Below are 27,697 nucleotides of genomic sequence, written 5' to 3' on the forward strand. Positions count from 1 at the left end.
GGTGGGCTCAGGCTGCTCGGGACCGGGACCGGTGGGCTCAGACTGTTCTGTACCGGGACCGGTGGGCTCAGACTGTTCCGTACCGGGACAGGTGGGCTCAGACTGTTCCGTACCGGGACAGGTGGGCACAGGTGAGCTCAGGCTGCTCGGAACCGGGACCGGTGGGCTCAGGCTGTTCCATACCGGGACAGGTGGGCTCAGGCTGCTCGGGCCCGGGACCGGTGGGCTCAGGCTGCTCGGGACCGGGACCGGTGGGCTCAGACTGTTCCGTACCGGGACAGGTGGGCACAGGTGGGCTCAGGCTGCTCGGAACCGCTCCGTACCGGTGTGGGCCCGCTCCGGGCTGGGAGCAGGGCTCTCACCCTGGCGTGGCACGAGTCTGTACTGGTGTGATGGAGCTCAAACTGGGACAGGCATCCCCAAACTGGGACTTGTGAGCCCCGCACTAGTGCCAGCCCCCTCCCCATCTCCACCCCCGCGCATGCGCGCTCCGGACAGAGCGCACCCGCTGCGCGCACGCGCGCGATTTACGTCACGCCCCGCCCTGCCACGCCCAACCGGAACCAGGCGTTGCTTCTGCGCGTGCGCTGCTCTGACCACGCCTATTGCATGCAAATGAAGGGTGTGGTCACTGCACCCACCCCTGACCATTGGCGCGTGCGCTTTGGGCGAAACGACGGGGCGTGGCTCGCTAAACCCCGCCCTTCACTGAGACTCATTTGAATAACCCCGCCCATCCACACGCGACGAGAACGGGCGGGGTCACGGCGAGGCCCCACCCAGCGGCGGCTCGCGCGGTTGCCACGGCGACGGCGGCTGCGCGCGGGGGCGGGGGCGGGGCCGCGGGCGAGGCGGGAGCGGGGCGCCCCCTGGCGGAGAGCGCTGAGGGAAGGGGTCTGTGAGGGGGCGGCTCTGAGGGACTGAGGGAGGGGGTCTGTGAGGGGGCGGCTCTGAGGGACTGAGGGAGGGGGTCTGTGAGGGGGCGGCTCTGAGCGACTGAGAGAGGGGGTCTGTGAGGGAGGGGGTCTGTGAGAGAGGGGCTCTGTGAGGGAGGGTGTCTGTGAGAGAGGGGCTCTGTGAGGGAGGGTCTGTGAGGGAGGGTCTGTGAGAGAGGGGGTCTGTGAGAGAGGGGGTCTGTGAGAGAGGGTCTGTGAGAGAGGGTCTGTGATGGAGAGGGTCTGTGATGGAGAGGGTCTCTGAGGGAGGGGGTCTGTGAGAGAGGGTCTGTGAGAGAGGGGGTCTGTGAGAGAGGGTCTGTGAGAGAGGGGGTCTGTGAGGGAGAGGGTCTGTGAGAGAGAGGGTCTGTGAGGGAGGGTCTGTGAGGGAGGGAGTCTCTGAGGGAGGGGGTCTGTGAGAGAGGGGGTCTATGAGAGAGGGGGTCTGTGAGAGAGAGGGTCTGTGAGAGAGGGGTTCTCTGAGGGAGGGGGTCTGTGAGGGAGGGGGTCTGTGACGGAGGGGGTCTCTGAGTGAGGGGGTCTGTGAGAGAGGGTCTGTGATGGAGAGGGTCTCTGAGGGAGGGGGTCTGTGAGGGAGGGAGTCTCTGAGGGAGGGGGTCTTCAAAGGGCGTTCTTCAGGGAGGGGGACCCTGAGGATGAGGGATTTTCTGAGGTGGGGGTCCATAGCAGGGCCTGTCCCTCTCCTGGGGTCAGGGGCTCTGGGGTGCTCTTGAGGGGACGTGGCCGAGCCCTGGGCCCGTTTCTTGGGCTGGGGGCTGCCCCCCCAAGAGGAGATGCTCTCTCAGGGGAGGAGGGGGTGCCCTGGGGCGCGCTGGGTTTTGGGCGGCTGGAAGTGGAGCCCATCAAGGTGTCCCTTTCTCCCCTTGTGGATGGGGATACTTTGTGGTGGCTTTGGGACCCCTGGGAAGGGCTTTAAAACCCTTTCAACAGCCCTGAGCTGCTGCTGCTGCCTCTCACAGGTGACACCGTGCCGCCACCATGGGCTCTGTGCGTTCCCTGCCCTCCTCCAGCGCTGCCCCGAGCCGGAGGAAGGCTGAGCATGAGGAGGATGAGGATGTATTGGTTGGCCAGGAACCCGTGGAGGACGTGGCCAAGATTCCCTACATGGAATTCACTGGCCGGGACAGCATCACCTGTCCCACCTGCCAGGGCATCGGCTGCATCCCCACAGGTGGCTGCTCCTCTGGGGCGTAAACACCCCAAATCCCAGCTCCAAACAGCGAAAAAAAGTCACTTTTTAATGTGTTATTCCCGTTTTGCTTCCCAGAGCAGGTGAATGAGTTAGTGGCTCTGATCCCTTACAGCGACCAAAGGCTTCGTCCTCAGAGAACGTAAGGGAGGAGTTCTTTTAGGGGTTGTTTTTTCCCCAAAAAATAGGATTTAAAGTGTGATTTTGAATATTTCTACCATGACCACCATGATCCCTCTCCCACCTTCTGTCCCCTCACTGGAGTTTTGGGAGCAGCTGTAAAAAGACCCCAAAATGCTGCTTGGGTTGCTCAGTACCCAACCCCAAATGTGGAAAGGGAGGATTTTGAGCCATTTAATATTAACAATGTGACAGTAGCTCTTGGGTGCTTCTTCCGAGGAAACCAAACGGGGTGGGGTTTTTTTAGGATCTGAATCTAGCAGAGGAGGTGAAGAATTTAATTTTTTTGGGTTTTTTTCCCCAGGAAATTCTATGTCCTGCTCTCAGTGCTGCTCTGCCTGCTGCTATCCGGCCTGGGGGTTTTCTTCCTCTTCCCCCACTCTGTGCTGGTGGACGATGGTGGCATCAAAGTGGTCCAGGTGTGGTTTGACAGGAAAAACTCCGCTGTCCTCCTGGCCATCACGGTAAAGTTTCTGTGGATTTGGGAAAATAAATCACCAGGGGAACAAGCCAGCAGGGTCAGGGTTGTTTTTGTTCTCCTCCAGGCCACCCTGAGGATCAGGAATTCCAACTTCTACTCGGTGTCGGTGAGCAGCCTGAGCAGCCAGGTGCAGTACATGAACACTGTGGTGGGCAGCCAGCAGCTCACCAACGTCTCCAGCATCCAGCCCCTGAGGGACAAACTGGTACTGAGCAGTGTCCAGGGGCCACAGCTGCTTTTGCTCTGTCCACTCCCTCAGAAATGGGGTTGAAGGGTGATGAAACTGCACTGAAATCTGATTTTTCTGCTCTGTTGCAGGTGAATTTCACCGTGAAGGCAGAGCTGGGTGGATCCCTGTCCTATGTGTAGTAAGGATTTACTGCTCCTTGGAGATGCCTGGGGAGGGAGAGGGTTGGAGCTGCTTTGATTAAAATTTGGGAAATTAATCTGTAAATCACTCACTTTTCCTGCTCACTTCCTTGGCCAGGAATTTTCTCAAGGGGCTGTGAGATGGTTTTGTTAACACCAAAGTGAAAAATACCAGCAGGAGCTGCCAAAAAACTCCAAATTCCTCAAGTTTCTCACTTGCTGACCAATTTCCCTGATCTTTTCCAGTTTTTTCTGCACTTTGCCCAAGGTGAAGGTCCACAACATCGTGATCCTCATGAGGTGGGTGCTGCTCCTGCTTAGGGTTCTTGGAGCTCTTTTCCCACCTTAAAGATTCTGTTCGGTGATTCCTGAATCCCAAGGGGATTCCAGCCATGGATTTGGGCTTCAGGGAGAAAATCCTGCTTGGATTTTTCCCCAGATTCCCCCCAAATCCACCTCAGGGTCAGGTTTTAATCCAGCACACGGGGATAAATATGAGGTGCAGCACACAGTTCCCTCCAGAGGCTGCAATTCCCACCTTTTCACCAAAACCCGCTGCATTTTTTTTTTTTTTTTTTTTTTTTTTGAGGAAAAAGAGGAGAGTTGTGTGATGACTACAAACGTGCTGCAGTGTCTCTTTGCCCTGCCAGGACCTCGGTGAAGCTGTCCTACATCGGCCGCAGCGCCCAGAGCTCCCTGGAGACCTTCCACTACCTGGACTGCAGCTCCAACTCCACGGCCCCGCTGCCCGCCGCGGCCCGGGCGGCGCCCTGAGGGCTCCCGGGAGCACCGGGACGTGAGTGGCTCTGCGGGGACACACCCGGCAGCTCCGGGGCCTTTGGGTGCTCCTTCCCCTCCTTTTTGATGAGGAATCTGGAACTTTCCCTCCTGGATTAAGGGCTGAAATCCCAGAGGTTTTCAGTGCTTTGCACCTGTTCTGGAAGCTTGGAACCGTCAGGGTGTTTTGGGGTAAATGAGTTTGATTTTTGAGAGTAAATGTATTTATTATTTTCAGGGGAAATGAGTTTATTTTCCTGCTCAGTGGTAGCAGCACCTCAGGACCCCAAAAGAGGGACAGTTCCCACCCCGAATGAGCCTCTGTTACACCCTGGAAGGAGGCAAAGGAACCCAAATCATTGGAATGAACTTCTTCCTCATTTTATCCCTGTGGCTCCGACAATTTGGCATCCAGAGGCTCTTCCCTGGGGTTTGAAATCCGGGAATTTGCTGCTTTTTGTGCTCCACTTCCCAAAGCAGCAGGGATTGGAGGGGGTTCTGTGGGAGGCTGGGATTCCAAGGCCTCCCTGCCGGGAGCTGGACATTCCTGCCAGCCGCTATCCCGAGCAAAATCCAGCTGCCAGCTCGGCCCCCGCAGCCCTTTGGCATTTTGCCCCTTTTTGGGAGTTTTTTTCTGGAATTTCAGCCCTCGTTTCCCGTGGGATTCGGGATTCAGACACAGCTACATCTGAGGGGATCCTTCCTGAGTGGAAAAATTACTGGATTTTTGGGTGACGGTGGCACAAAATCCACACTTTGCTCCCTTTTCCAGCAGGAGATACCTGCCCCTGCAGCATTTGTAGGGCTGAATTCTCCATTAAACCTGATTTGGATCTTTCCATGCACTGTCCTTTATTTATTTTAACAAAAAGCTCTGATTTGTCCTAAATCCAGTTCTCTGCTGGGATTGCTCCTGTGGTGTTTTTTGCCCAAAAATCGCTGTTTTGCTGATGGATTTCCATAGAATCCAAGAATGGGTTGAGGGGGATGCTAAAATTCATCCCCAGGGATGGGGAATCCTCTGGAAATTCCATCCTGGGACCTCCCTGCCCTCACGGGGAGGAATTCCTTCCCAAAATCCCACCCAAACCTCCAGATCCCAGTGGGAAGCCACTCCCCATGTCCTGTCCCTCTGTCCTTTATCCCAAATCTGTCCCCAGCTCTCCTGAAAGGTCACCCTGGAGCCTTTCCTTCTCCAGGTTGGAAAATCCCATTTAGCCCAGCCCTTCCCAGTAATTTTTTTGGGGAAAAAACTTGACCAGGTGCCCATTCCCAGCTGGGACCAGTGCCCAGATCCCAATCCCAACCTCCTTCCCCGGTGACCAATTCCCACTGAGTTTTCCTTATTTTTTTTTTAAGGAAAAGGGAGAAATCCCAAACTTTGCTTTTTCTGCATTTTCTTCCTCTCCTGGCTGGGTTTAATCCTGATTTTCTGGGGGTCTCCCCACATTCCCTTTCCCCCTCTTTACCCCCAGCCCTATTCCCACTTTTCCAAGGATCCTGGAAGGTTTTTGGGGGGGCTGCCCCCAGGAGGGATCCCCGAATTTGCTGCTTGGCTGCGCCAGGAGGGGAAAGATTTGACCCCAAACCCTCAGTGCAGAGCCCCCATCATTAGGAGAGCATCTCAAAGGGCATTTTTGGGTGGAAAATCCTCTTTAATCCCCCAATCCTCCTTAATGAATTTCCCCTGCCAATGTTTTGGTGCTTGGCCACAACTGGCAGCTGCTGCATTTGAAACTGGGAGGGTTTTAAAACTCAAATTCTGATCCAAAATGGCTTTTTTATAAAGAATCTTTTCAAGTTATAATTTCTCCGAGCAAAGCTTTGCCATCCACAGAGGCAAAAAGAGGAGTTTTGACCCAAAAGAATTGGGATGAAACTCTGGAATTCCTCCCCCAGGAGCTGCCTGGGGCCTCTGAGCAGGTTTGGGGCTCTTCGGGGTCACTGGGCTGATTTTTGTCAAGATCATTAAAAAAATCCCATTTCTGACATTTTTTTTTTTGCCTGTAATGAACAGTCTGGTGAGGAGAGGAATTTCCATGTGGGATTTTTTGTGGCGCAGCAAGAGGGGAGTCTCCTACTTCCAGTGCTGCAAAACAGCCCAAAATTGAGTTTTTTGCAGGTAAAAATCAGGATGAAATTCGTGGGGAGGAGGGGATTGCCCTGGTGACACTGGGAATATCCCAGTCCTAATTATGGGACAATAATTCCACAATTAAACCTCCTGCTTTTCCAAGAGTTTCTACTTCAAAATTTTTCACCTTTAAATTTTTCCTTTTTTTTTTTTTTTTGGCTATTTTGGGGAATTTTGCCCCCCTCTTCCCCCTTAGTTTGAAGTAGCCCAACCCAAAAAATGTGCAATTTTAACCCAAAATGAGGATTTCAATGGGATTTTTTCCCAACCTAAAGAACTTTACAGTGGTTGAAATGGGGAGGAAATATTTAAATTACTGCAAACACACCCAAAAAAAAAAAGAGACTCAACTCAACTTTTACTTTTGACCAAAAGTGTTTTTTTTTAGATTTTTTTCATTTTATACCAACAGATGTTAAAAAATACAGACTTGTTTTACAAGAATAGCACCATTTTTTGATTTTTTTTTTGTGTATTTTTAAACTCATATTATACATGAACACTCCATCTGGGGGGAAAGGGGAAAATTAGGGGTGAGGAGGCGATTTTTGATACCTGGATTGGTGAAATCCCATTTTTTTCAAGGGAAAAAGGGATCACTTACATTCCCACCTCCACCTGACCTCAAAAACAGGTCTTCCAGGAAGAGAATAAATAAATATTAACGGGTTTTTCCTTTGATTCTGGTGTTGGGATGAGGTGGTTGCTCCCTGATTCGGGGTGAGCCCTTTCAGTGCAGAACTTCTCAGCTCCTTTTTGGGGTGGATCCCGTTTTTTGTGGTTTTTTTTTCTTTTTTTTTAAGGAATCAGGCCGGGCTTTTTAAAAAAAAAAACAAAAACCAAACCAACAAACAAAAACCACGACAACCCAAAACAAACAACCACACCAAAAAAATCCTGTTTTTTTTTTTACAAGAAGCAGACGGGGCCGAGGTCGACCCCAAACTCCTGCTCGGGTCCCCCAATGTCCATAGGTGCAATGTCCACGATGGGCAGGCGCGAGGTCTTCTGCGAGCGGTACTCGATGACAGTCCTGCCCCATTTCCCCGTGTGTTTCTGAGGGAAAAACGGGCAAAAATGGGGTTATTTCATCTATTACATCCTAGCCAAACCTTTCAAATCCCAGATGGAGCCCAAATTTATCATCAGGCCCCACTTCTTGCTGTGTTTCTAAGGGAAAAAATGGGTAAAAATGGGATTATTTAATCCTCCAGAAGCTTCCAAATCTGAATTTGAGGCCAGATTTATCCTAGCATTAGAAAAATGGGGTTAGTTAATCTTCTAGAACCTTCCCAATCTCAGCTGGAACCCAGATCTATCATTAACATTGGAAAAATGCAGTTATTTAATCTTCTAGAACCTTCCCAATTTCAGCTGGAACCCAGATCTATCATTAACATTGGAAAAATGCAGTTATTTAATCTTCTAGAACCTTCCCAATCTCAGTTGGAGCCCAGTTTTATCATTAGCATTGGAAAAATGGGGTTATTTAATCTTCTCTGGATTTGGACCTTCCAAATCTCAGTTTGAGCCCAGATTTATCATTAGAATTGGAAAAATTGAGTAAGTTAATCTTCTAGGACCTTCCCAATCTCCGTTTGAGCCCCATTTCAGGTTACACCCAGAAGGGCCACGTTTCTCAGCGTGTTTCTGAGGGGAAATCGGGGTTTGGAGTCCCCATCCCTGGAGCACCATGGCCAGCTCCAGGTGCCACCAAAGCCCGGACGCGGCGACGCGTGGTGACGCGACGCCACCAACCTCGTCAACCCCTCGGTTTGCGGAGCCTGCCTCGATTTCCCCCGTCCGTCCCCAGCACCCACCGTGCAGCCGTCCTCCAGCACGCTGTAGGTGAACCTGCTGTTGCCCTCGGCGCGGATCTCGACGTCGTTGGAGCCCTGGATGAGCAGCGCCTTCCTCAGGCTGCCCGACTCCTCGTCCAGGTAGGCCACGCTGTTGCGGCAGTGGTAGGTGATGTTCTGGGAGCCCTCGGTGGACAGCAGCCTCAGGAAGGTCATCTGGATGTTGGCCGTGTTGGGCGCCAGGTCCTCAGCGCCATAGCTGAACTGTGGGCAGGAGGGAGGCTTTCAGACAGCTTTTCGGGGGATTTTGGGAGGATTTCCGGGGTCAAATTTCCCAGAGGGGTGTAGCTGTCACGGCCTGATGCCAAGATTTCTGTGAAAGTCTCTAAATGGACCCGTTTTGGTGCAAAACCCATCAATTTCACCTCAAGGAAGGACATCACTCCAAATTTTACATAAAATCCCTAAATCCACAAATATCTGATCCAAACCCCATCAATTCCACCCCAAAGAAGGACACCGCTCCAGAATTTCCTTAAAGTCTTCTGGATCAACCAGTTCTGATCCAAACACCACCTATTTCACCCTGAGGTGGGACATCAACTCCAAACTTTCAATAAAATCCCCTAAATTAACCATTTCTGATCCAAAAACCACCAGTTCTACCCCCAGGAAGGACGTCAGCTCCCAGATTTCCATATAATCCTCAAATCACCCAATATCTGATAGAACCACCAAAAATTCCTTCCCTGGAAGGACATCAGCTCCAACTTTTCCGTGGAACTCCACGCCCACCCCTTTTCCCTGTTTGTTCTCCGTGCCCATCCCGGCCGGACACCCACGTGGAAGCCGCCGTTGATGGTCTCGGCGAACCAGACGTGCTTCTTCTCCTTGGCTTTGCTGCTCCACCAGTTCTTCCTGGGGATGCTGCCGGGGCTGGGGTACACGCACGTCTCCCCCGTGGCCATGTTGCAGAAGACCTTGATGGCGTCCAGCGTGCAGCCCTGGTTGGGGTCGATCCAGTAATCGCCTGCGGACGAGGGCGCAGAGTGAGTGACCGCCCGGTGGTGGGGTCAGCGAGGAGGTCAGCGCGGTCCTTGGTGTCCGGGTGGGTGGTGGAGGGGACAAGGAGGAAGAGGGGGACACGGAGATGGAGGAAGGGATGGACGCAGATGGACACAAGGATGGACACAAGGATGGACACAAGGATGGATGCAGATGGACACAGGGATGGACATAGATGGACACAGGGATGGACACAGATGGACACAGGGATGGACACAGGGCCGGAGCCCCTCCCTCACCGCTCTTCCAGTCGGGGTGGCAGAGTTTGATGTCTCGGCAGGTCCTGGCTGGGTTCTTGCGGGAGCCCTCGGGGCTGCGGATGCTCTCGATCTGGTTGTTGAGGGCCTTGAGGGTGGCGTCCACCTCGGCGTCGTGCGGCCGCAGCCCCGGCGCCGCCTCGTCCGCCCGCATGTAGCGCCCGGGGTCGGGGCCCTTCTCGGGCTGCCCCAGCCCCGCGAACGCCGACATGTCGATGCCGGTGCCGGGGGGCCCGGGGGGCCCGGGCGGGCCGGGGTTCCCAGGGGGGCCCTGCGGGAGAGAGGAGCGGTCATGGGGTGATCACCCGGGGGCTGGATCCCACTGCCCCACTGAATCCCTCCGTCCCCTCCTGGATCCCTTCTCCCCCGCAGGATCCCTCCCCTCGTGCCTCCCCTCTCTCCCGCTCTCCCCGCTCACCGCCGGGCCGGGCTCGCCGCTCCTCCCGCGGGGCCCAGGGGGGCCGATGGGTCCGGGCATCCCATTGGAGCCGTCCTTGCCCGAAGGGCCCACGGGGCCGGGGGGACCCTGAAAAACCCCAAAACGGGCTCAGGGCACAACAGTGATGGGGATGCCACCTCCAGGCCTGGCACCGGTCCAGGGGTGCCTCTTTTTGGCCTTTTTCCCCCAAAAATTCCAGAACTTACCCTTGGCCCGGAGGGACCCGCGGGCCCGGCAGCACCCTGGTCTCCAGAAGGACCCTGGGAAAGACAGGAGGATGGAGGGCTCAGGATCCCATGGGAGATACAGGATTTGGGTCTGGGATTTGGAGTGTGGGATGTGGGATTTGGGGTGTGAGATTTGGAGTGTGGGATTTGGGATGTGGGATTTGGGGTCTGGGATGTGGGATATGGGGTGTGGGATTTGGAGTGTGGGATGTGGGATTTGGGGTGTGGGATTTGGAGTGTGGGATTTAGGATGTGGGATTTGGGGTCTGGGATTTGGGATGTGGGATTTGGGGTATGGGATTTGGGGTGTGGGATGTGGGTTGTGGGATGTGGGATTTGGGGTGTGAAATTTGGACTGTGGGATTTGGGGTGTGGAATGTGGGATTTGGGACCTGTGGGTCCCAGCACTTACGGGGGGCCCGGGCAGCCCCTGGAGCCCGGTGAAGCCCCGGTGCCCCTTCAGGCCGCGCTCGCCGGCCTCGCCCGCCTCGCCTTTGTCACCGCGCGGCCCCTGGGGACCCTGCGAGGGGGACACAGCGCGTCAGGAGTGGGGGTGATCCCAAACCAGGGAGCCAAACTGCCAGCCCAAACTGGGATCCTAGGGATTCCGGGTGGGACTCACTCACCGGCATCCCCCGGGCGCCAGCGGGGCCGGAGGGACCCATGGGACCCTGAGCACCCTGCGGGAGAGAAGAGGGGAGTCAAACACAGCAGGAATGGGATTTGGGATTTGAGGTGTGGGAGTTAGTATTCCCAGCTGCCCAGGGCACTGCATATATTCCGTTTTATGTCCCGGAGTCCCCAGCTCATTCCCAGTTCCAGCTCCTGGAGCTCTCAGGCAGATCCCAAACCAGGTTCCCAGGAATCCTCAGGAAAACGCTCAGAGCTGCTCCCGGTGCCATTCTCAGATGATCCCAAACAGCTCCATGCCCCGGATTTGGGGTGATTCTCGGTAATTCCTGTCTCCCCCCATCCCAGCGTGTCCCGCTCACCGTCTCTCCTCTGTCTCCCTGTTTTCCAGTGGGTCCCACAGGGCCAGGAGCGCCGGGAGCGCCGGGAGCACCGGGAGCACCCACGGGGCCAGTCTCGCCACGATCGCCCTGGGAACAGGGAATGGGGTCAGGAATTCCAGCTCTGGGATGGGGGCAAGCACAGGCATAACGGGAATTCCTGGGAATTCCGGTGCTTGAGAAATCCGGGATGAACTCACCTTCACTCCGGCTGCCCCATCCCTGCCCGGGGGTCCGTCAGAGCCGGGATTTCCCTGGGAAAAGAGGAGGAATTCAGCTTTTGCCTTTGGGATGGGGAGAAAACTCCTTTTTCCAGGCAAAATCCTACGGCGAAAACGTGCCGGGATTGTCTCTGCCCAGGATCAGCCAGGGATCCATCCTGGATATTCCGAACATTCCTAAGTTTCCTACCTCCCTGCCGGGCTCTCCTGCCGGCCCTGTCAGCCCGGGCGGTCCCACAGGCCCGGGGGGTCCCCGGTCACCAGCAGATCCAGGGGCTCCCTGTTTTCCAGGCTCTCCCTAAAAAAACCAGAAAACCCCCTTGTGAGTGAGTCTGGGATGAGGGAGCGCTGCTCCAAGGACAGGGAAATATCGGAGTGGGGTTTTCCTCCTCTTTTCCGTGTGTCCTTCAAGGATTTCTGAGCCCTGGAACGGGATCGTGGAATCGCAGGAATTTTTGGGAGGGACCTTGGAGCTCATCCAGCCCCGTTTATCCCCCACGTGCCACCCTCCCAGGTGGCTCCAAGCCCCGCGCAGGGACAATTCCGGGGTGGCAGTGACGATCCTTAAGGTCCCTTCCGAGCCCAAACCATTCCATGGAGATGTGGGGATCCCAGTTCCTGGCACTGCACATCCCTGGGCCATCCTCCTCCTCTCCCAGCCCCGCCGATCCCTTTTTCCAGGCGGGAGCAGCACAACAAGCGCGGCTCCCGCTCACAGCTCTGGGAATTTCCAGGCAGGGATGAAATTCCCCGCAGGAATTAAATCCTCCCGAATCCCGCACACGCCGGCTGTCCCGGGGATGCGGAGCAGAGCCGGGATTTGGCCCCAGAGCCCTCGTGCCAGGTGGGTTGAGGGCAGAGAAGCAGCAGGAAACCAGGAGAGAGGGAGGGAATTCAAACAAACCCTCCTCAGGCACAGAATTTCCCCAGAGCTCGGGGGGCACAAATTCCAGGTGGGAAGAAGGTAAAAATTTGTATGGAAAATGCGTCACGCTGGTCTGGTGCACGGCAGGGGGAAAAGCCCTGGGAGATTTTGGGACATTGATTTGGCATGGGAAGAGCTGCGATCCCAAAAGCACCGGGATGGGGATGAGCAGCTTGCACCGCTCCCCACCCTCCCAAATCCCTGCGCGCCACGAAATTGCCTCTGATGAGCTCCCATTTCTTCCCAGACTTCGGGATTTTTTTGTTTTTTTGGGGTTTTTTGGTGGTTTTTTAGTGTTTTGCTCACCGAGGGTCCCGGCAGCCCCGGGAATCCGCGCTCGCCGCGCTGCCCCGGCAGCCCCACGATGCCGCGCTGTCCTGCCAGCCCCTGGGGACCGGGGGGACCGTCCGGACCCTGCGGGGACACAAAGGGGGTCAGCGCCACTCGGGGGCTGGCGGAGGGTCCGCGGCCGGTGTCCCCAGACCCCAAATACCGCGGGGCCGTCCTCGCCGGGCTCTCCCTTCTCGCCGGGGGGGCCGGCGGGGCCCTGCAGCCCCGGGTCCCCCGCTCGGCCCGGGGGTCCCGCGTCGCCCCGGGCGCCCTTGGGGCCGTCCTTGCCCGCGGAGCCGGGGGGTCCGGGGGGGCCGGGGTTACCCTGCAGGAGAGATCGGGGTTAGAGGGAACTCAGGAGGGGTTTCCGTATTCCTGATCCATCCCTGATCCCTGCCTGATCCCATTCCCGATCCATTCCTGATCCCAGTCCTGGCCCTGCTCGGGGACCGGGGAGCGCTGGGAATGTCCCTTTGGAAGGGTGGGTGGTGGCACCCGCGGGTGGCTTTGGCTCGGGGACATCGATGGGAGAGGTGCTTCCCCCGTCCCCAAAGCTGGGGGTCAGTGATCCTGGCTGATCCCAACTGTCCTGAGCGATCCCAGACCTTCCCGGGCGATCCTGGCAGCTCCGGGTGATCCCAGTTTTCCCCCAGTGACCCCAGTTCACCCCCAGTGACCCCATTTCGCCCCCAGCGACCCCAGTTGCCCCCAACTCACGTTGGGGCCAGGGGGTCCGACGCGTCCGGCGGCTCCGGGGAATCCGGTGGCTCCCTGGGGATGGAGGCAAGAGGGGCTCAGACCCCTGCCCCTCTCCCACTCCCCTCCTTCCTCCCCCATCCCCTCCCCCACCCCCCACTCACCGGGGGTCCCTGAGCGCCCCGGGCTCCTTTGGGACCGGTGACACCTGTGGGACCCTGGGAAGAGGCAGAAAACCGATCAGGACAGTCCGGACCTGGAGATTCCCGGAATCCCCAGGATGAGGGACCCCCGCAAGGGCTCAGCCCCAATTCTGGGGGTCTCGGCTGGGCCCACCTGCGGCCCAGGAGCTCCGGAGGGACCCTGAGGCCCGGGGGCTCCGGCGTCGCCCTTCTGGCCGGGCTCCCCCTGCTCGCCCTTGGCTCCGGGCTGGCCGTCGGCGCCCTGCGAAAGAGCCGCGGTCAGTGGGCAGCGGCCACTGGGGACCCTGGCAGGGGCGGGGGACAGAACTCACCGGGGGTCCGGCGAATCCGGCAGGGCCGGGGGCTCCGGGCTCTCCGCGCTCTCCCTGCGGGGGGAACGGGCCGAAAATCAGGGGCATGGGGCAAATGCGGCACTGCCAGCGCCAGCGGGGGCCAGGTGGCACTTACCGGGGCACCGCGGGCACCGGCGGCTCCGGACGGGCCGGGCGGGCCAGACTCGCCCTGGAAGGGAAGGAGGAGTTGTGGGGGATGGAGGGGGTCTGTCCCGGGGATGGGGTGGGATATGTCCCGGGGATGAGGTGGGATCTGTCCCGGGGATGGGTTGGGATATGTCCCGGGAATCAGGTGGGATCTGTCCCGGGGATGGGTTGGGATCTGTCCCGGGAATCAGGTGGGATCTGTCCCGGGAATCAGGTGGGATCTGTCCCGGGGATGGGTTGGGATATGTCCCGGGAATCAGGTGGGATCTGTCCCGGGGATGGGTTGGGATCTGTCCCGGGAATCAGGTGGGATCTGTCCCGGGAATCAGGTGGGGTCTGTCCCGGGGATGGGGTGGGATCTGTCCCGGGAATGGGGTGGGATATGTCCTGGGGATGAGGTGGGATCTGTCCCGGGAATCAGGTGGGATCTGTCCCGGGGATGGGGTGGGATCTGTCCCGGGAATCAGGTGGGATCTGTCCCGGGAATCAGGTGGGATCTGTCCCGGGGATGGGGTGGGATCTGTCCCGGGAATCAGGTGGGGTCTATCCCCGTGAGAGCACTGGTGGGGCCGCCCCGGTCTCACCTTCTCGCCGTTGGGGCCAGCGGGGCCAGGGGGGCCGATGGGACCGGTCAGACCCTGTGGGGACAGAGGGGACAGTGAGGCCATGGGGAGACCCTGGGTAGCCACCATGGACGTTCCTCAGCGACCACCATGAGGAGGAGGCCGCCAGAAGTGTCCCAGGCTGGCCACAATGGGCACCCTTGGCTGGTCACGATGAATGTCCCAGGCTGGCCACAGTGGGCACCCCTGGCTGCCCCCACGAGTGTCCCTGGCCGGCCACCAAGGGCATTCCTGCCTGGCCACCGTGAGTGTCCTCGCTCGGTCCCCTCCCTCCCCGTCCGCGCCCCACTCACGCGAGCTCCGTCCTTTCCGGGGGCTCCCTCGGGTCCCTTCTCTCCAACGTCTCCCTGCGGGGTGGGACAGGGCCAGCGTGAGCCCAGCCGAGCCCTGGTGGCGCTGGTGGCACCCCGTGACCCCCGCGTCGCCATCACTCACCCTGTCCCCCTTGGGACCGGCGATGCCGGCGGCTCCTCTCTCCCCGGGCATCCCCTGCAGCCCCGGGGGTCCCTGGGCGCCGTTGGGGCCGGCGGGCCCGGTGGCACCCTAGAACAGCAAGGGACATGACTGGGGTGTCCCCCCCGCGGTGGCACCGCCGTCGGCGCTGTCCCCGCGCGTCACCCACCTTGGGTCCGTCGGTGCCGGGGGTGCCGGGGAGGCCGCGGGGCCCCTGCAGGCCCTGCGCGCCGGGAGAGCCGCGCTCGCCGGGGAAGCCGCGCTCGCCCTGCGGACAGCGGGGACGGCTCAGCGGGGACACGGCGACACCCGCGCGGCTGGCACCGCGGCGGGGCAGGGCATCGTCCCAGCTGCCCTGGAGGGACTGGGATGGACCGGGAGGGACTGGGACAGGGACGGAGCCAGCACGGATCTGGTGGCCCCGGGATGCCCCAAAGTCCTCATGGGATGAAGACGTCCCCAGGCTGGGAGGACAGGGGGCACTGGCACCCCTCAAAGCCCCCCACAGGGGACACTCTGTGACCTTCCCAGGTGACAGGTGACACTTACCCTGGGACCCACGAGCCCGGGGGTTCCGGCTTCTCCGGGAACGCCCTGTGGGAAGGGGACAAACAGGTGTGGGGTCAGACCTGAGGGATTTGGGGGATCCCGATCCCACCTGGGGGCGACTGGGGGGGGTCTCACCTGATCTCCGGGCTTGCCGCTCTCGCCGGGGGGACCTGGTGGCCCTGGCAGCCCCTGGGAGGGGGCAGGAGCCATGTAAGAACGGTGACAGCGAGACCCTGGGGGTTGGGGTGGCATCACCCCAAACCCCAAATCCCAAATCCCAAACCCCAAATCCATGTGCTCACCTGGAAGCCGGAGGGGCCAGGGGCTCCTTGCTCTCCCCTCTCCCCTGCCGGGCCCTGTGGGATGGACGCTGCTCAAGGACCCCAAAACACCTTTGGGATTTCAGTTTCCCCCACCCCAAGATTTTGGGGATCCCACAAGCCCCAGCACCACAAGGGCTGGGGATTTGTGGGTTTTGTGATCCCCCAGCAGATCCAGGAGGGCTTTAGCCCAAATCTGGGGTTTTTAGCCCCAGTCTCAAGCTCGCCCTGTTGCACTCACAGCAGGTCCTGGGGGTCCGGCGGCTCCGGTCTCTCCATCCTTGCCAGGAAGTCCCTGCAGAGATGGGAAACCCTACTGAGCCCCAGATCCCTTACATCCTATTTCCCCCCTTCCCATGCCTCAGTTTCCCCCTTTGGGGGCTTTTAGGGTGGAGTGGCACCAAAAGGTGAATTTTTGGGGTTTGTGTGACAGAAAACCTCACCCTCAGCCCCGGTGCTCCAGGAAGTCCTTTCTCACCAGCTTTTCCAGGCTCGCCCTAAAAAAGGATGGAGGATTTGGTGTTCCAGCCCCAGGGAGAGTTCCGGGGTATTTTTAGAGGAAAAAGGGTCCTTACTCACATTGGCACCTTTGGGACCAGGGAACCCCATAACGCCAGGTTGGCCCCGAGCCCCCTGCGGGCCGGGGGGTCCGGGGCGTCCGTCCTCGCCGGGGGAACCCTGGGGAGACAGCGGGGTCAGAGGGGCCAGGAGCCCACCCCAAACCCAACCCCCCAACCCCAAACCACCCAAAACCCCAAACCACCCCCAACCCCAAACCTCCCCCAACCCCAAACCACTCCCAAACCCAAATCTCAAACCACCCCCAACCCCAAACCACCCCCAACCCCAAACCACCCCCAACCCCAAGCCCCTAATGGGGTCTCACTCACGGTGGGGCCGACTTTGCCTTGGGGCCCAGCGTCCCCGGGGCGACCCGTGAGACCCTGTGGGGACAAAAAGGGTTTGTGCTGTGGGGGGCATGACCCCATGGCCATGGGGTGACCCCAAAGAGCAAGGAACCCCAAGGAGGATTCTTAGGAACCCCAAATGCACCTCGGGAATCCCAAAGAGCATCTGAATTAGCAGAGAGCATCTTAATTAACCGCAAAGTTTCTTAATTAGCACCAAAGAATGCCAAGAGACCAAAAAAGGTCTTAATGCCAAAGGGCATCTTGGCTAACCCCAAAAGGAACTTAGTGACCCCAAAAGCTCCTCAAACAACACCAAAAGCACCTTGAATAACTCTGAGCACATTATCAAGCCCCAAAAGCACCTTATTAACTCCCAAAAATCTCCTTAACCACCCTGAAAGCACCTTATCAACCCCCAAAATCTCCTTAAATCAACCCCAAAATCACCACATTGACCCAAAAACCACCTCGACCACCCCCGAACCACCCTTACCAATCCTAAAAGCATGTTAGTGACCCCAAAACCACCTTAACCACCCCCAAAATCAGCTAATTGGCCCTAAAAGTGCTTTAACCCACCCCAGGCCCCCCTCATCCATCCCCCAGTCGCCACGGGTGCCGCCCTGTCCCCATTTTTGGGGCCACCGCTGTCCCTCACCCTGGCTCCAGGCAGGCCGGGCTCTCCGGGGCGTCCGGGGTCGCCGGTGGCTCCTTTGGGGCCGGCCAGGCCAGCGGGGCCGCGCTCGCCCGGGGCCCCCTGTGGGGGATTTGGGGTCAGTTTGGGGGATTTGGGGTCAGTCTGGGGGATTTGGGCTCACTTTGGGGTTGTCACCAAAATCCCACCTTGGGGCCGGCCAGCCCGTCCTGCCCGGGGAAGCCGCGGTTGCCAGGAGCTCCCTGTGGGGCAAGACGAGGATTTGTGGGGTCAGGGGAGGGTTTTAGGGTCGAGAGAAGGATTTTTGGGATTGAGGTCAGTTGTTTGGGATCAGGGTGGTTTTAATTGGGTTGGGGTCAGTCTTTAGGGATCAGGGCCAGTTTTTGGGGTCGAGGACACCACAGACCCTCTCTCCAGGTGGCCCCAAAGGTCCGGCAGCTCCGGGTTCTCCGCGGGCTCCTCTCTTGCCTTCCTCCCCGGCCGGTCCGGGGGCACCCTGGGGTCCTGCGGGGCCCTGAGGGTGAGGAGGAAAAGGGGTCACAAGGAGCCTTCATCCCCTCCCCGAGGGACAAAACCCACAAGTCCCAGTCCCGCTTGTGCCCCGCCGGTGTCCCCGGCGGCGCCGGGCTCGGCGGGGCCCCATTGATGGTGGTTAATGAGGCGAGGGGGGAATGTCCCCAAGGGGGGGCACGTCCCCACGGGGGACACGCCAACACTGCGGCCATTGTCCCGCCGGCCCCCGGCCACTGTCCCCGGCGGGAGGGGGACGCTGCCCTTCGAGGGGCCTCGCGCGGGGAACAGCTCGGCAGGGCCCAGGAGGCGCCGGAGGGGAGAGAGGGCCCAGGGTGGGCACTGGGGTGGGCACTGGGGTGGGATGGGCACTGGGGTGGGATGGGCACTGGGATGGACACTGGGGTGGGATGGACACTGGGGTGGCACTGGAGTGGGATGGGCACTAGGGTGGGATGGGCACTGGGATGGACACTGGAATGGGATGGACAATAGGATGGGCACTGGGATGGACACTGGGATGGACACTGGAATGGGATGGACAATAGGATGGGCACTGGGATGGACACTGGGATGAGATGGACACTGGGATGGACACTGGAATGGGATGGACAATAGGATGGACACTGGGGTGGGATGGGCACTGGGGTGGGCACTGGGGTGGGATGGACACTGGGATGAGCAATGAGGGGTCGGGGCTGGACACTCCCTGCACAGAGAGGGCCGGGACTGGAGCCCTGGCCGGGGGCTCTGCTGGCCCCCAGCCCCACTCACCGTCTCTCCCTTGGGTCCCTGCTCGCCTTTGAATCCCGCGATGCCGGGCTCGCCCTGAGGAGGGGGGACAACGTTCCAGCGTTCCCCCAGCTGTCCCCACCCCATCCCTGGCCTGGTCTCCAGGTCCTTGTCCCCATCCCATCCCATCCCATCCCATCCCATCCCATCCCATCCCATCCCATCCCATCCCATCCCATCCCATCCCATCCCATCCCATCCCATCCCATCCCATCCCCAGTGTTCCCTTGGGGGTCAGGGCTGGGTGCCCCTGGTGTGACCCGGGGGTGACCCGGGGGTGACTTTGGGGAGGGGACACCCAAAGTGGGAAGGTGTGAGGGGGCGTGGCCTGGTCTGAAGGGGCGTGGTCAGCCGCTGGTCGATGGGCGTGGCCCGGTCAGTGCCGGGGGCGTGGTCAGTGTCCGGGGCGTGGCCAGGTCCCCGTGGGGACATCGGGGGGACATCGGGGGTCATCGGGGGACATCGGGGGGACATCGGGGGTCTCTCACCGTCTGTCCCTTGGGGCCCAGCGGGCCGGTGGCTCCCTGGGGTCCGGGTGGGCCGCGGGGGCCGGGGAATCCTGGAGCGCCGGCGATGCCTGGAGCGCCCTGCGAACACCGGGGGACGTCAGGGACCCCGCAACGGCCCTCCGTGTCCCCAGTGTCACCAGTGCCACCAGTGTCCCCCCTCTGCGCCAGTTCCTGGCCCCCAGCAGCTCAAATCCCACCCTGTCCGTACAGCCCCAGTGTCCCCAATACCTCCCCAGCATCCCCCCAGTGTCCCCCAGTGTCCCACACTGTCCCCCATCCCTGAGTGCTCTACGACCCTCAGGGGACCCAAATGTCCCAAAATCTCAGCGCGACGGTCGGCAGCTGCTCCTCACCCTGGGCCCGTCCCTGTCCCCATCCCCAGGGGCTCACTGGGACAGCCCATCCCTGTCCTATCCCTGTCCCTGTCCCTGTCCCTGTCCCTGTCCCTGTCCCTGTCCCTGTCCCTGTCCCATCCCTGTCCCTGTCCCTGTCCCTGTCCCTGTCCCTGTCCCTGTCCCTGTCCCTGTCCCATCCCTGTCCCTGTCCCTGTCCCATCCCTGTCCCTGTCCCATCCCCGTCCCCGTCCCCGTCCCCACTCACCGCCGATCCCTTCGCTCCGGGGATGCCATCGGTTCCTGGGTTCCCCTACAAGCAGACCGCGCTGAGCTCCGTGCCTCAGTTTCCCCGGATCCGGCCCCGTCCCCGCCGCTCCCAGCTTAGGGCACAACGCGGGGGGACAAAGCCACCAGGGCGAGGGGACAAAGCCACCAGGGCGAGGGGACACGGGGACTTACGGGGGCGCCGGCGGGACCGGGCGAGCCGGGGGTCCCGGATTCCCCGCGGGGCCCCTGGGCACCCTCGGGTCCTCGCGCTCCGGTGGGACCCGCTTCACCCTGGCGGGGAAGTGACAAAAAGAGTCAGGGGTGACATCGGGACCCTCCTGTCCCCACCGGGACCATCCCCGTCCCCTCACCTTGGAGCCGGGGGCGCCGGGGAAGCCGGGGGCTCCTGCGGGGCCGACGGGACCCTGGGGGCGAGAGGAGCGTGAGGGTCCCCGCGGGCCCCGGGGGGCCTTGAGGGACCCCGCTGTCCCCTCGGAGGGGTGACACAAGGGCCGGGGATGCGCCAAGCCCCGCTGCACTTACGGGGGGTCCGGCCGGGCCCGGGAGGCCGTCGTTGCCACGAGCGCCCTGGGGAGAGACGGTGCCGGGGGTCACGGGGGGTCCCCAGGGCGGGGGACGGGTCCCCCCCGCCACCCCCGGGTGCCGCCGCACTCACCGCAGCGCCCGAGGGGCCCGGGCGTCCTCGCTCTCCGGGCAGCCCGCGGGGACCCTGTGGGGACAGTCGGTGGCGGTGAGGCCGGGGGGCGCTGGCCCTTGCCGAGCCCCCCCGGCCGTGCCTCAGTTTCCCTCTCGCAGCGCGCACTCACCATGGGGCCGGGGGAGCCGTTCTCGCCCGGGGAGCCGGACTCGCCCTGCGGGCAGGGACAGAGGTGAGCGCGGGCGGGGACGGTCCCCCGGTGTCACAGGGCCAGGGGACAGCCGCCCCAGCGCGGGGCTGGCCACCGCACCCGGCGATTGTCCCCAGCCCCAGGGACCGCCACCCCCTCTCACCTTGGCTCCAGGCGCTCCCGCCTCTCCCTTGGCGCCGTCCAGGCCGGGGTAGCCCTGGGGACAGGGACGGGGACAGGGACAGGCGGGCGGGTGACAATGGCAGAGCCGCCCCGGGGGACGCGGGGGACGCGGGGACGGGGAGGGGACGCGCACTCACCCGGTGGCCTTTGACTCCAGGCAGGCCGGGGGTCCCAGGGAAGCCACGAGCGCCCTGCAGGCAGCGGAGGAGGAGAGTTGGGGACACGGAGGGGACAGCGGTGGCTTTGTCGCGGGGCCACCGGTGCCACGCTCACCTGGGGTCCGGGGGGGCCGCGCTCGCCGGATTTCCCGGGTTTGCCGGTCTCGCCCTGCGGGGAAAATGGGATATTTGAGGGGTTGGGGACACAAAAATGTCACTTTTTGTCCCTTCTCAGCCCGGGTTGGGCAGCTGGCGCTGCGGCTGAATGTCACCAGTGTCACTCACGTCGTCACCGGGTTTGCCAGGAGGTCCCGGAGGTCCCCGGGGACCCATCGGACCCTGAAGAGAACAAAGAGGCAGCGATGAGTGGCACTGGGCTGGCAGCGCCCCGCTTTGGGGGGGTTTGGGGACATTTGGGGACACTCACAGCAGCGCCCGGCTCGCCGGGTTCACCGGGGTTGCCTTGGAATCCTTGGGGACCCTGCAGGGACAAGGTGACATCAGCGGGGGTGGCACCAGCCGGCCCGGACACCCCGACATTTCAGGAGGGGGGCGATACTTACGGGGGAGCCGGAGGGGCCGGGGGGGCCGCGGGGTCCCATGGGGCCCTGGGGGGACACAACGATGTCACCTGGGGGGGGACACCGGCCACCAAAGACCACCCAAAACTGGGGGTCCTGGAGCGGGGTCCCAAATGGGATCAGTCTGCACAGGGGTGTGGGGAGGGGGGGTTAGGCAGATCTGGGGGGAATTGAGGAAATTCAGGGGGGGTTGATGGGATTTGGGGGGAAGTGAGGGGATCTGGGGGGGTTTCATGGAAATCTGGGGGGAAATGAGGGGGATTTTGGGGTGACATTACCATGGGTCCCTGCATGACGCCCATCTGAGCCCCTCCGGCCTTCTCGTCGAAGCCCCCGGCCATCTGAGCCGCGAAGTTCTGCCAGGGAAAGGGGGCTCAGCACCCCGGAGGCCCCCGAAAAAAACCCCAAATTCCCCTCAGAAAAACCCAGTTCCCATCAAACACCCCCAATTCCCATCAAAATCCCTGCTACTGCACTCAAAACCCACCCAAATTCCCTCAAAACCCACCCAAATCCCCTCGAATCCCCCAAATCCCCCTCAAAACCTCCCCAAATCTCGTCAACCCCACAAGCTCCCACAAATCCCCTCCAAATCCCCTTCAATTCCAACCAGAGTTCCATGAAAACCATCCAAATTCCCCTCAACCCCCCCAATTTCCTCAATTTCTCCCCAAACCCCCCAAATCCCATCTCCCCTCCCCCCGAATACTCACCCCCCCCAGGCCGGGGGGTCCCGGCGGTCCGGGGGGCCCGGGGGGACCGGGATTTCCTGGAGTTCCGGGCTCCCCATCCCTGCCCCGGGGACCGGGGGCGCCCTGGATAGGGGGGGACAAGAAAAAAAAAGGGATTTTGGGGGGGGTTCACAGTGGATTTGGGGGATTTGAGAGGGTTCCCAGTGGACGTTTAGGGATTTTGGGGTCCCTCTCACCTTCTCGCCCTTCTCGCCGCGGTCGCCTCGCTGTCCCTGCTCACCTGCGGGGCCCTGGGGGCAGGAACAGGATGGGGGAGGGGGGGTCAGGAGTCCCCTCCCCCGTCCCGCCCCTCCCCCGCTCCCCCAAACCTCCCTTCCCCAAAAATTCCAGAGATTTCCCAGCCTGGAGCCGCTCCCACCTGTGGGCCCGGGGGTCCTCGGGGTCCTACGACCTGCGGGGACACAAAAGGGGGGGACATCAGGGCTTGGGGGCGGGGGGGTTCCAGCCCCTTTTTGGGACCTCCCAACCCCGCCCCTCCCACCTCAGCCCCTTTTTGGGGTCTCCCCCCACTCACATCTTTGATGTCACCGGGTTCACCTTTTTGTCCCTGCAAAGAGAAGCAAAGGGTGAGGCCCCAAAACTGCCCCAAAATTCCTCTCTCTGTCCCCCCCAGGGATGAGTGCAAAATCGCCCCAAAAGCCCCCCAAGGATGAACACAGAGACCCCCAAACTGCCCCAAAATTCCCACCAAAGGCCCCCAAAGCCCCAAAACCACCCCGAAATTCGGGACAACTGCTCCCCAGATTTGCTCACCTTGGGGCCAGGCTGCCCTGTAGGAAAACCCAAAAAAAGGAAAAACGAAGAGAAATTAGTGGGGGGGGGACACACGAATTTGGGGTGGGGGCAACACGAGGTGGCTCTGTCCTGCTTGGGCTGTTGAGCCAAACTGGGGGGCACTGGGGGCTCCCCCAAAGCGGGGCCAGCAGCAAGGGGGTCGAGGGGGCTTTTTATGGGGGTTTGGAGGCTTTTTGGGGGTGCTCAACCCTTTAATCCCCCCCAGCTGGGGCAGGGAAGGGTTAAAAAAAGGCAACTTTGAGGGTTTTGGAGGTTTGGGGTTTTCCTTCATTTTGGGGTGAAATTCCACAAAACCCAAACTGGGAACCCCGATTGGGGCTTCCTGTGGGTTTTCCATTCGTTTCGGGGTGCATTCCCACAATTTCAAGGAATTTCCACCAAAGCCCTTCTGCTCGAGTGCAAAATTTCCCCCCCCACCCTTTCCCCCATTTTTTCTATCTAAAACTCCCCAAAACCTCCAAATTTTCAACCAGGGCTAAAAACCTCGATGATTTTTTCCCCTGGGGCCGCTTTTCCCCCGTTGTTTTGGGGTGAAGTTGCCTTTTCCCCGCGCTGCCGCATGGATGGCGCCATCCATGGCCGGGTAATTTATTTATTAACTCGCTAATTAAGGGAAATAAATAAATTACAACCGCTGGGCTGCTCGGTGGGGCAAATGGGGCAGCACTCTCCGAAGGGGATCTCGGGGCTGGGGCAGTCCCGCAGCTCCTCGCACATGATCTCGTCGCACAGCACCGTCCCCGTGTCGCACACGCAGATCCGGCACGGCTCCGGCTTCCACACGTCCTTGTCGCTGTAGCGGTGCCCGTCCTGCAGGCAGCTGCCGGCCTCGGCTGCGGGGACAGCGCGGGGACAGCGTGGGGACAGCGCGGGGACAGCGTGGGGACAGCGTGGGGACAGCGTGGGGACAGCGCGGGGACAGTGCGGGGACAGCGCGGGGACAGCGCGGGGACAGGCAGAAGGGAGGTGGTGGCACTGCCAGCCTGGCTCTGAGCACGGCGGGGACGAGGAGGAGGAGGAGGAGGAGGAGGAAGGGGATGCCAAAGGGGCCCCGCAGCCGCCAGTGCGGGAGGAGAGCGCGGGGACAGCGCGGGGACAGCGCGGGGACAGCCAGGAGGGAGGTGGTGGCACCGCCAGCCCCGTCCTGCAGGCAGCTGCCAGCAGCGTCCTGAGCTCGAGGAGGAGGAGGAGGAGGAGGAAGGGGATGCCAAAGGGGCCCGGCACCCCTCAGTGAGCGGGGAGCGATGGCACACGCGGGGACAGCCAGCAGGGGGGTGGTGGCACTGCCAGCCCCGCTCTGAGCCCCCGAAGGGGACACAGCCCCGAGCAGCGACATCCCCCCGGCCCCCCGAGTGTCCCCGCAGCTCTGGGGGCACCAGTGTCCCCACGGGCTCCGAGAGCAGGGGCGGTGATGTCCCCAGGCTGAAGTCACGGGTGACCCAGAGGTACCCGGCTGCTCCTGGAGGGTCCCGGGGGTCCCTCAGGGTCCCCAGAAGGTGCCTGGGGGTCCCCCAGGCTGCACACCGGGGCTCCCAGGTGTCCCCTGGGTCCCTGGAACATCCCCAGTGTCCCCAGGGATGTCCCCAGGACACAGCCCAGGGCTGGCCCTCGGTGGACCCCTGTCCCCAGCCGGACCCTGTGACCCCAGCCGGACCTCGCTGTCCCCAGCCTGTCCCTCTGCTCCCTCCCTGTCACCTGCTGCCCCCATGTCCCACCTGTGCCTCCTCCGGCCATCTCAAACTGTCCCCTTCCTGTCCCAGGCTGTCCCTACTGTCCCTAAACTCCGTCCACGCCACGCACCTGGATCCCAAACTGTCCCCCAGTGTCCCCACCGTGTTCTCCACACCTCTTTGCCATCCTCCAGTTTCCCACGCTGTCGCTCCCCGCCCCACCTTGTCCCCGCACTGTCCCCGAGGCTGCCCCGGGTGTCCCCCGCGCTGTCCCTCCCTGTTCCGCTTCCTTTCCCGCTGTCCCCCGCTGTCCCCAACTCCCCTTGTGCGGTCCCCCCGTCTCCCTCCCTGTCCCCCACCGCCCCTCCGCGCCACCAAGGTTGTCCCACATTTCCCTGACGCTTTCCCCGCTGTCCCCCGCTGTCCCCGCCTCTCCTCGCGCTGCTGTCCCCGGGACATCCTCCAAACTTTCCCGCTTTGTCCCGTGCCCCGCGCCTCCCTGGCAGTGTCCCCACGCAGCCCGCGGTGTCCCCACACTCCGCTCTGCCCCTCCCCGCCACACTGAAACTTTCCCCGGCCGTGTCACGCTGTCCCCCGATGTCCCCGTGCTGTCCCCAGTCCCGGAGCCGTCCCCGCCCGCCACTCTGAGACTTTCCCTGTCCATCCCAAAACGTGCCCCGGTGTCCCCCGGTGTCCCCCCGCTGTCCCCCATCCTCTTTCCGCTCCGTGTCCCCTCTGTCCCCATTGTTCCCCGCTGTCCCCCCCTCCCCTTCTCCAACTTTCTCTCAACGTGTCCCCCTCACCCCCCCCGGCGATGCCCCAAACCTTTCCCATCCCTCACCCCTGTGTGTCCCCTGTGTGTCCCCGCTCCGTCCCCGCTCCGTGCCCGCTCCGTCCCCGCTCCGTCCCCGCTCCGTGCCCATCCCCGCCACTCACGGAGGTCTCGGTCCTGCGCGGCGGCGGCGGCGGCGAGGCAGAGGAGGAGGAGGAGCAGGAGCCCGGGCCGGGGGGCGGCTCCGGGGGCCGCGCCGGTGGCCGCGGGCTCCGTGCGGCGGCCGCCGGGGGCCGGGCGGTGTCGGGGCATGGCGAGGCGGCTGCGCCCGATCCGCGCCCGGGGCCGGCAGTGCCCGCTCGGCCCCGCGGCCCCGTTTAAGTCCCGGCCCCGCCGCCCCCCGGAGCTGTAACCCGAGCCGGGACGGCCCCGCCGGGCCCCCCGGACCTTCCCCCGGTGGCCCGGGACCCTCCCCCGGCCCTCGAGCGGGGCCGGCCCTCCCGAGCCCTCCTCGGGCCCCCCGGGCCCTCCCCCGGCCACCACCGGGACCAGAGCGGGCGGAGGGACCCGGGCTGAGGGGGCGTGCGGGGATGAGGGGTTTGGGGGATGTGGGGTTTGGGGGATGTGGGGTTTGGGGGATGCGGGGTTTGGGGGATGCGGGCTCTGGGGGATGCGGGGTTTGGGGGATGTGGGGTTTGGGGGATGCGGGCTCTGGGGGATGCGGGGTTTGGGGGATGTGGGGTTTGGGGGATGTGGGGTTTGGGGGATGCGGGCTCTGGGGGATGTGGGGTTTGGGGGATGTGGGGTTTGGGGGATGCGGGGTTTGGGGGATGCGGGCTTTGGGGGATGTGGGCTTTGGGGGATGCGGGCTTTGGGGGGATGTGGGCTTTGGGGGATGCGGGCTTTGGGGGGATGTGGGGGGTGAGGCGGCGCAGCCCATCCCATCCCATCCCATCCCATCCCATCCCATCCCATCCCATCCCATCCCATCCCATCCCATCCCATCCCATCCCATCCCATCCCATCCCATCCCATCCCATCCCATCCCATCCCATCCCAATCTCCGGGTCCTGGGAAAATCGGGATACCCCCGACCCCGCCCCATGATGGGACCCCCCAGCTCCGTCCTCCCCCACCTCCCTGGCGGGGTCCCCAAATCCCCGCCCCCCTCTGGGGCCCCCTCGGGCCCGACCCCTCCCCCTTTTCCTTGTCCCATTCCCGGCGGAATTCCCGGCAGCAATTGTGGGATCAACGCGGGGGACACGGGGAAAACATCCCAACCCCAAACCCAGCTCAGCGCTCCCCCAAATTGCCAACCTGGGTCGGGGCCCGGGTCCATCCCCGCCCCTAAATCCCCTCCCAAATTCTCCCAAATGCCCCATAAAACTCCCCCAAAATTTTGGGAGTTAGGGCTGCATCTGGGGGGGATTTGAGGGGTTTTTGAGGGGAATTTAAGGGGGTTTTGAGGGAGTTTTGGGGGAGATTCTGGGGGAGGTTGGGGGGATTTGTTTGGCGGGATTTGGAGGGGTTTGGGAGGAGTTTTGGGGGCGATTTTTGGGGATTTCAGTGATCCCAGCCCCAGCAGGTGGAAGAGCGCTCGGCGTGGCCGGATCTGGCCGGGACCGGGGCCAGGCCTTGGCTCCGGCGCCGCTTTCCGATGGAACAGAAAAACTGGGAATAAATCAAACGGGCGGGGAGGTGCTGCCCGACCCTCCCCAGCTTCGGGACGGCGACAATTTCCCCGGTTTCCCCGGTTTCCCCGGTTTCCCCGATTCCCCGGTTTCCCTGGTTTCCCCGGTTTCCCCGATTTCCCCGATTTCCCCGGTTTCCCCGATTTCCCCGGTTTCCCCGATTTCCCCGATTTCCCCGGTTTCCCCGATCTCCCCGGTTTCCCCGGTTTCCCCGGTTTCCCCGGTTTCCCGGATTTCCCCGGTTTCCCCGGTTTCCCCAGGGTGTCAGAGCGGGGTCTGGCCATGGCTCAAATTCCCCCTCCCTCCCCACGTGTCCCCAAAAACTCCCTCAAGACCGGGGTGGGGACCGCGGCGGGGACAGCCCTGCCGTGGGTGGGGACATCGCTTCCCCTTGCAGGTGGCACCGGTGACAGAGGCGACAGAGGTGACAGAGGTGACAGAGGTGACAGAGGTGACAGGTGACAGACACCGGTGGCACCGGTGACAGTGACGGTGGCACAGGTAAGGCCGGGGCCCCCCGGTTTTGTTCGTTGGCCCCGGTCCCTGATGGCCTCTCCAGAGCCTGGGGACATCAGGGGACATCAGG

At 61.8% G+C, this 27,697-nt stretch overlaps 2 protein-coding genes across 6 annotated transcripts; one reads left to right on the forward strand and one right to left on the reverse strand.

Annotated features, from left to right (window-relative positions):
• Positions 1 to 509: 509 nt before the first annotated feature.
• On the forward strand, positions 510 to 4,791 carry TMEM106C (transmembrane protein 106C). Of its 5 annotated transcripts, none has more exons than XM_085562890.1 (8): positions 510 to 894; positions 1,916 to 2,127; positions 2,224 to 2,287; positions 2,630 to 3,011; positions 3,125 to 3,174; positions 3,422 to 3,475; positions 3,826 to 3,971; positions 4,191 to 4,791. In XM_085562890.1, the coding sequence occupies exons 2-7, from the start codon at positions 1,935 to 1,937 to the stop codon at positions 3,947 to 3,949; spliced, it is 867 nt and encodes a 288-aa protein (XP_085419016.1). In that variant the 5' UTR covers positions 510 to 894; positions 1,916 to 1,934; the 3' UTR covers positions 3,950 to 3,971; positions 4,191 to 4,791. The 5 variants fall into 5 exon arrangements, with proteins under 5 accessions (XP_085419016.1, XP_085419015.1, XP_085419017.1 ...); XM_085562891.1 differs by having other exon boundaries at positions 522 to 894; positions 2,630 to 2,789; positions 2,871 to 3,011; positions 3,772 to 4,791; XM_085562892.1 differs by lacking the exon at positions 4,191 to 4,791 and having other exon boundaries at positions 528 to 894; positions 2,630 to 2,789; positions 2,871 to 3,011; positions 3,765 to 3,900.
• Positions 4,792 to 6,416: 1,625 nt separating this feature from the next.
• COL2A1 (collagen type II alpha 1 chain) lies at positions 6,417 to 26,759 on the reverse strand. Its single transcript, XM_021548562.3, has 55 exons — positions 26,738 to 26,759; positions 25,585 to 25,992; positions 23,611 to 23,811; positions 22,937 to 22,953; positions 22,698 to 22,730; positions 22,542 to 22,574; positions 22,360 to 22,413; positions 22,145 to 22,246; positions 21,710 to 21,787; positions 21,414 to 21,458; positions 21,278 to 21,331; positions 21,136 to 21,189; positions 20,966 to 21,019; positions 20,830 to 20,883; positions 20,673 to 20,726; positions 20,489 to 20,533; positions 20,338 to 20,391; positions 20,205 to 20,249; positions 20,033 to 20,086; positions 19,854 to 19,952; positions 19,660 to 19,704; positions 19,039 to 19,137; positions 18,533 to 18,586; positions 17,655 to 17,762; positions 17,437 to 17,490; positions 17,252 to 17,350; positions 16,573 to 16,626; positions 16,262 to 16,360; positions 16,126 to 16,179; positions 15,924 to 15,977; positions 15,665 to 15,718; positions 15,498 to 15,551; positions 15,363 to 15,407; positions 14,983 to 15,081; positions 14,796 to 14,903; positions 14,654 to 14,707; positions 14,322 to 14,375; positions 13,706 to 13,759; positions 13,570 to 13,623; positions 13,392 to 13,499; positions 13,220 to 13,273; positions 13,077 to 13,130; positions 12,523 to 12,684; positions 12,336 to 12,443; positions 11,295 to 11,402; positions 11,084 to 11,137; positions 10,866 to 10,973; positions 10,500 to 10,553; positions 10,286 to 10,393; positions 9,853 to 9,906; positions 9,626 to 9,733; positions 9,190 to 9,478; positions 8,728 to 8,915; positions 7,907 to 8,149; positions 6,417 to 7,142 (listed from the first exon to the last, which is right to left on the reverse strand). The coding sequence occupies exons 1-55, from the start codon at positions 26,757 to 26,759 to the stop codon at positions 6,996 to 6,998; spliced, it is 4,803 nt and encodes a 1,600-aa protein (XP_021404237.3). The 3' UTR covers positions 6,417 to 6,995.
• Positions 26,760 to 27,697: the final 938 nt, after the last annotated feature.

This window comes from Lonchura striata, chromosome 29, assembly GCF_050655825.1.
Source record: "Lonchura striata isolate lonStrDom1 chromosome 29, ASM5065582v1, whole genome shotgun sequence".
Lineage (NCBI taxonomy): Eukaryota > Metazoa > Chordata > Aves > Passeriformes > Estrildidae > Lonchura > Lonchura striata.

Bases quoted from the DNA above. Each gene is read 5' to 3' on its own strand.
- TMEM106C (XM_085562890.1), top strand. From the start codon at position 1,935: ATGGGCTCTGTGCGTTCCCTGCCCTCCTCCAGCGCTGCCCCGAGCCGG. The intron at 2,128-2,223 runs GTGGCTGCTCCT...TTTGCTTCCCAG, and splicing joins CATCGGCTGCATCCCCACAG to AGCAGGTGAATGAGTTAGTG. The intron at 3,012-3,124 runs GTACTGAGCAGT...GCTCTGTTGCAG, and splicing joins AGCCCCTGAGGGACAAACTG to GTGAATTTCACCGTGAAGGC.
- COL2A1 (XM_021548562.3), bottom strand. From the start codon at position 26,759: ATGGACCCGGGCCCCGACCCAG. The intron at 13,624-13,705 runs GTAAGTGCCACC...TTCCCCCCGCAG, and splicing joins CCGGTGCCCGCGGTGCCCCG to GGAGAGCGCGGAGAGCCCGG. The intron at 10,974-11,083 runs GTGAGTTCATCC...CCCTGTTCCCAG, and splicing joins ATGGGGCAGCCGGAGTGAAG to GGCGATCGTGGCGAGACTGG.